This window comes from Leptidea sinapis, chromosome 15, assembly GCF_905404315.1.
Source record: "Leptidea sinapis chromosome 15, ilLepSina1.1, whole genome shotgun sequence".
NCBI lineage: Eukaryota > Metazoa > Arthropoda > Insecta > Lepidoptera > Pieridae > Leptidea > Leptidea sinapis.
This window is the reverse complement of record NC_066279.1, coordinates 8,845,425-8,852,474: the sequence shown is the minus strand read 5'-3', so window position 1 is coordinate 8,852,474 and position 7,050 is coordinate 8,845,425. Positions and strand designations below refer to the sequence as shown.

The window sequence follows — 7,050 nt, the reverse complement described above, 5'->3', positions numbered from 1 at the left end:
CGGTGTTTACTGGGGAATGTTATGGTATTTTTAAGGCTATTGAATATATTATTCTATTTAAAGTTCCAAAAACAATAATTTGTTCTGATTCAAAAAGTGCCTTACAGTCTCTCAATAGGTTCCCATTTAAATCAAAAAACATTTCTTCTGTTGTCATAGAAATAAGAAATCTATTAAATAAATGCAATCACTTTGGTCTTTCTGTGTTGTTTGTATGGATCCCCAGCCATCGCGACATTCCTGGTAATATAAAAGCAGACCAACTAGCTAATGAAGCCGTGGTCGATGGCGACATTTTCCCTTATAAAGTTTTTTGCCAGGATCTAGGTGCTCTTCCTATAGTTCACCTTCAGGATTGTTGGAATAGACTTTGGACTGAAACTGGTCAATCAAAAGGCAGGAAATATTTTAACCTTCAGCCACTTATTTCATTTAAACCATGGTTTTTCCATGCCAAATGCAATAAGTTAGTATGTTCTTCTATCATAAGAATGCGTTTGGGTCATGTTTGCACTCCTGTTCATCTTAATAGATTAGGCATTGTATCTACTGACATGTGTGAATGTGAATTCGATAAATGTGATCTAGATCACATTTTCTTTTCATGTTCTCTATACGACCGCTCCTCATTCCTGAATGATCTAATATCTCTTAATGTTCCTTTTCCTACCTATATATCCTGTCTAATTATGTATCCATGTAAATTTTATAAAATATTGTCATCTTTGATTCTTCAGAATCATATTAAAGTTTAAATATTTGTAATGTTGTGTAAGTAGCAAGTATATATGTATATTTATGAAATTTTTAATATCCGTTTCAATCCTCTTTCTACTTATCTGATCCTTTCCCGTGTTCCGTATCCTTTTTTAACTTAGTTTCCCAATCTTGTAATTTACGCTATTGGCAAAAAGTAAACGCTATTGCCAAAAGAAGAAAAAAAAAAAAAAAATAATAAGGATTCAAAGCATTTGAATTGGAAATATTGAGAATTGAAATACTAAATAAATAAGGTATATGCTACATAAAGCGATCTAACTCAGGTCAACACAAAAATACAAGTTCGAAATACCACCGTTATTCACGAAGGTAAGTTTATTTGGCAGGAATTTCATTATATTATTACAATTTACGTCCGTGCAATATTATTTGAAAAATACCTTATTTCGCATAGCGTACATGTCTTAGTGGGTATACATTTTCTTACAAATCATTACTTTTCTTCAATACCTACATATATCTGCATGTTTTGGTTCGAATGACTAAGGTATAAAACTGTTTTCAAACAAATTTTTTGGTGCTTCGTGTTCAAAATTTGAAGGAGTTTATATTTTTTAGATCATAGCAATGGAACTTCTTGATGTTATGAAAAATTTAACAATCAAAACATCACGAAATGAAAGTGATAATAAGTTTTTTAAATCTATTGCTGCTGACATTGATGGTGTTGCTACAGAAATTGTATTTGCGGATTATACTGAAAAAATTATGTTAATTGTTTCACAATATCAGAAAATAGGCAGTATGTTGATGATTCAGAAGGACCAAGTTCATAGTCCCCTAGGTACAAATAATGTATATACAACAAAAGTTATTTTTGGTGCTTCAGGAGAGGATCTACAAGTTGCAGCAAGGTACCTCGCAGAGGCTATTGACATAAATAAACCACTTTGTATTTTTATAAATCTCAAATCATATGATATTGAGACAGTCAAGGCTTGTAAGGATATTATACTTGATTTGAAAAGAGAAGATAACTGAAAATGACACAGAAATTTGTTTCCGTTGCAAAATATTATGGACAGCTTGTTCTTGGACCACCAGGAGCTGGTAAAACTACTTATTGTAATGAAATGTCTAAAGTTTTAAGAAAGATTGGTAGAAAAGTTATTATTGTTAATTTAGATCCAGCAAATGATAACATAACTTATAAAGCTGATGTAGATATAAGGGATTTAGTAATTTTAGAAGAGGTAATGGATCAATATAATTTAGGACCAAATGGCGCTTTATTGTACTGCATGGAATATTTAGAAAAAAACATAGATTGGCTCTTGAATCTAATAAAGGGGGAGCATTCTGCAAATTTTATTTTTGATCTCCCTGGCCAAGTAGAACTCTACTGTCACCATGAAGCTCTGAGTAACATACTCACAAAGCTAGTGACGGAGGTAAAATTACAAATGTGCATTGTTCATCTTATTGATTCTCATAATTGCACAGATGCTGGAAAATTTATTGCAGCACTGATGTTGTCTTTGAGTGCTATGTTGAAAATAGGTCTACCACATGTGAATCTTTTAACAAAGGTAGATTTGTTAAGGAGACATTCAGATAAGTTGGAATTTGGGATTGATTTTTACACAGAAGTGTTAGATTTGAATTATTTACTTGATAGTTTAGATGGAGGCATTTTTACGAAGAAATACAAAAAGTTAAATGAAGCTCTCATTTCAATAATTGAAGATTATAGCTTGGTCTCATTTCAACTTGTAGATATATATAATGAGAAAAGTTTAATTAAAGTGAAGAATATAATTGATAAAGCAAATGGTTTTGTCTTTAAATCGGAGGAAGGTAGACATATAAACAGTATGCTGGCATGTGCTATGGGTGTTACAGATAAAGATAGTTTTGATAATTTCTAAATCATTCTAATACTGTTTAATTCTTGAATAGATTTAGGAATAATAATATAATGTATATTTGATATAATAATATGATTTAGTTCAAATGTTATTGTATTAGTATTTTGTAAAATATCTAATATGAGTGTCTGTATAAAAGAATGCTGGACTAATAAATTTTTAAACAATTTTTCATATCAAATTTTTATTAAAATGATCTATTGATTTTTAGTTTTTTATGATCATGGCACTGCATTTAGAACTTAGGGTAAGTAGGCTGTGGGATGATCTGAATTTTTTATAAATAGTTATTAAACACAATCAGTAAGGCTGCCTATTATACTATTAGTGAGGTGGCACTAAAAGTATAATAAATATCCATGTCATTAGTAAGCTCCCATATTGACTGTCAAAAATCTCGAAGAGCATTGAAGATATCATCTTAATTGTGAGTTAATTAAGCTAAGTTAATAATACAGCAAGAATTCTCTTTGAAGTTGAGACTGCTTCACATGACTTAAAGTAACCATGTGCAATTAGATATGCTTGGCCTCACACAGAGCTTTGGGTGGGCTCTTTCTGGTACCAGCTCCATTTAACCATATACAATAAAGAATGACTTATTGACAATGTTATCTCAGATTGGCTTTATTAATTCTTTATGTTTTGCATATATCTTGGGAGTGATCAATCTTTTAGGTTAATAACAGCATTTTCACCACTGGACATTATTAAAAATTAGAAATTACACCTGCATCTTCTCGAAGTGTTGCATTCCACAACCACATGCTTCACTAGAAACTGGTGCCACTGTGAAATAATCTCCTGGCTACTGTATTACCGAATCGATACAACCTATGAATCTCATAGCCTAGAGTATAATCCCATCTCAAAGGCTGGCAAAGCATCCCTTGACTTCTGGTATTGCGAATGTTAATGGTGTTACTTTTAGACTTGAACGTTTGCAGTCACTAATAAATAAATAATAATTATTCAAAATAATATTATAAAATCGCATATAGACCATCAAAATCTATTAACTGTACATTTGAAAAGATGCAGAAGAACAAGTGGATGTTCTAAGAGACACTTTTTTATTGCAATTCATTGCAGTACCAACCATACCATATTATTAATTATTATATTCATTAAGTATTCTGGGATTATTGATCGCCCCATTCCTAAAGTCTACTATCTATCATTTAGACTAATTATGCAATATCTTTTTTAACAATTTTTAATTTCGCAACACACATACCTACATGTTGTTTTTTAAGCAATCTCCCTCATTTCTGGTATTACATGTCGGTAGGTACCTATTTTGTCCATCGCTATCAATCGATAAGACTTGCTAACTCACCGTAACCTAGTAGAATCGATAGCAATTTCATTTGTTGGTATTGGTGCAGGCAATAATTATGAATTAACTTTACGTAAATACCATATTTTATCAAGAATTATATTGAGAGGCAACAATCCATTTGTTACCTACCTACCTACCTAAATTCTAGTACCTATATCTAATAGCGATAGGTTTCAAACATTGACAACATTTCCCCGCAATAATATTTACCTATAGCAATGAGAATTAGGTTGGTGAATGTTAGTATAGGTAGGCAAAGAGAATTTAACCACTACGTCCATAGGTAGGTACAGCAACGCCATCCAGCGGAGACCTCCATAAAACTGATGTGAACATGTTCTTAAAAATAGAATGTATGCCTTTAAGACACCGAGGACGAACTTTTTTAATTATCAAGGCAGAGGTCGCTCCATTCCCAAGCCTGTATAATATATGAGTAACGTTTAGCACACAAACGCTTTTTAACAACACTAAGTGGCAAATACTTGTTGCAGATGCCATTAAGCAATCGAGACTTACATGCCAAATTAAGTGAAGAAGAATTAAAGTTAGATCAGCTTTTAAAGGATGATAAAAATAAGAAAACAATGGTTAAATTATTGCATCAGTACAACAATATAAAGGATGCAACACAGATAGTGATAGATCACATAGCGCAATTGGAAGGCACCACAGTAACACAAGTTCACCAACGATTGGGTCTAAATGATTAAAATAAAACAATTGTTATGATGGAACTTTTATTTGAAGACAAATACAACTCTTTACAATTTTATATTTTCAATAATACGCGTTCATTATGGTTAAACAATATTGAACCCATGTTTACAAACTTTCAAAGCAACCTTATGTAGTTAAGTTATAAGTGTTTTCAAAAAGCCACAGTTCCATGTTGCTACTCAATTACGAAAAGGGTATGAATGTATGTGACGAATACATCTAATATATTTTAAATATTAAGTGACCGTTGTCAGCAAATAAGTTTATTAAATGGAGTAAAAGTTATTATACTGTTGAATATCCTAAAACTATAGTGAATAACTGTTTGAAGATAAAAATAAAAACTACTTCCTTCTTGGAATCACCCCTAATATTATTATGCTTTAAATATGTGAAAGTTATATAAGTAAGCAGCACAATAACACAAGATATCATATACGAGAATATCCTTTAAACAGTGCCGCGTGATAAATATTAAACATGCACCCCACAAATAACCGACCCCCTAAGAAATCCTTTCACGTTTCTCAATGAAAAATTAAACTATATTGAAGTCAAAATTCTAAAGTCTACATATTGTGTTTATTATAATAAGCAAGCAATAATATTTTTAGTTAATCGTACGTAACGATAGCCCCGCTCCGACTAGTGCGTCGCGCACGTCCACTGCGAGGACGTCCACATCCAAGCTTTAAACAACCGCTCGCCGCAGCGACGGCTTTGATCTGTTTACGAAGACTGCTAAACAATCTCTTATATTATTTAACGATCACGAAGAACGGTGTTCCGTTCACATTACTTCTGTTGCCTTTGTTAAAATCAATATTCTTGTGGCATACTATTTTATTCGTCTATGTACCGGCCAAATTTGAGCGGTACTATTTGTAAAGTCTTCATCAGTTCCAGTCGCTATTGGTGAAACCTCACGAATTTCGCCCAGGTCAATTTTAAGTTTCGGGCGCTCGTATTCAAAGAATGGTCAAAAAATGACAGGAATAATCGCAATAGAAAACTCCTTAACTATAATTTTCTTTTGTATATATCGTTTATTTTTTGAGTTGACGCTAAAATCATGGTGACAATTATGATAGCCGTGGTCCACGTGGTCGTGATGCCACCAGTGATGCGCAATCGTATCAAGTATACGAGCGAGTATATCCATACAACGTCATATAAAGAATAGAACCCGCACGAGGCTAGGCCGTGCTGTGGGTTAGGTTCTGGGTTGATTTAATCAATTCCGAGACTACTTCGCAAACAATCCGTTGAATTCGAGCGCTCGAAACCTTTTAATCGGCACCCAGGTTTTTAACAATATTCACTAATATCGTATATGGAATGTTATTTTCTGGTATTGTTCAATGATGTTACATGTTTCACATTTTCACCTCTCGAGTAGCTTATTAGTAGATAAGACTTTGTCTTAAACATTTTTGTGAAGTCATTCCAGCTAAATTTAATTATAACAATGTAACAAATTTACAAAAATACATAATATAAATACCAGAACATTCGCGGCATTGACATTCCCAAAGTCCATACAAATATATCACTAACAAATCTACGCTATCACTATTGAAATAATACCCTATAGGAGGTGGGGAATGCTCAAAACGCGAATGTTCGCACAGAACCACAATCGTCTACAATAAGACTTACATCTACAACATGTTTCAGACTCGTTTTTGGCAGTCCCGTACACTTAATTTTCAGAGCACCACTTTCAATCAATAAATGCGATTTATTATCCTACACCTCCCCCTCTCAATACCAAACATTCGTCAAACAAGTTCAAATAGTAGATAAAAAATACGAGGAGGATTACAACAATGCAACAAACAACATAATTAGTATCAAATCTACCCGACGTCGCGCGGCCGACCCGCGACCGAGCTCACCTTGATGCAACCAACGACCAAATAGATCCGATACAGAAAACACACGCACATTCAAAACCCCTAAATATACACCAAAAATTCCTAAAAACAAGTCTGAATACGATTGGTTTAACCTATGAAATCTTATTTATTCCTTTTGCCTATTGATATCTATCGTAAGATTCAGTTAAATAAAATAAATAAATTTTTTAATAATAACTCAATATAAAACAAGTGTTAAACACGAAAAAATTTTGAACGTTTATCGAGAATATATCTATAACAAAATTTAATAAAAGTTCGAAAACAAACAATTTAATAATTTTATAGCACACTAGTTCATTTCTAATACGACGGTGCAAATTTATTTTTAAATGATTGCTTGAAGTCAAATCACACTTCTAGGATTCCATAGACCAAACCGAGCTTAGGAATTAAATTATTTTGGTAAATTGTAAATATA

General features: G+C 32.5%; 1 protein-coding gene across 2 annotated transcripts; it reads left to right on the top strand.

Moving 5' to 3' along the window:
* Window positions 1–918: 918 nt before the first annotated feature.
* Window positions 919–2,817, top strand: LOC126968487 (GPN-loop GTPase 2). 2 transcript variants are annotated; one of them, XM_050813560.1, is made up of 2 exons: window positions 919–1,089; window positions 1,610–2,817. In XM_050813560.1, exon 2 carries the CDS (start codon window positions 1,764–1,766, stop codon window positions 2,646–2,648), a length of 885 nt encoding a protein of 294 aa, XP_050669517.1. In that variant the 5' UTR covers window positions 919–1,089; window positions 1,610–1,763; the 3' UTR covers window positions 2,649–2,817. The 2 variants fall into 2 exon arrangements, with proteins under 2 accessions (XP_050669517.1, XP_050669516.1); XM_050813559.1 differs by having other exon boundaries at window positions 1,339–2,817.
* The last annotated feature ends 4,233 nt before the right edge of the window (window positions 2,818–7,050 follow it).

What these genes read in the sequence shown, in the direction of transcription:
- LOC126968487 (XM_050813560.1), top strand. Translation starts at nt 1,764, where the DNA reads ATGACACAGAAATTTGTTTCCGTTGCAAAATATTATGGACAGCTTGTT.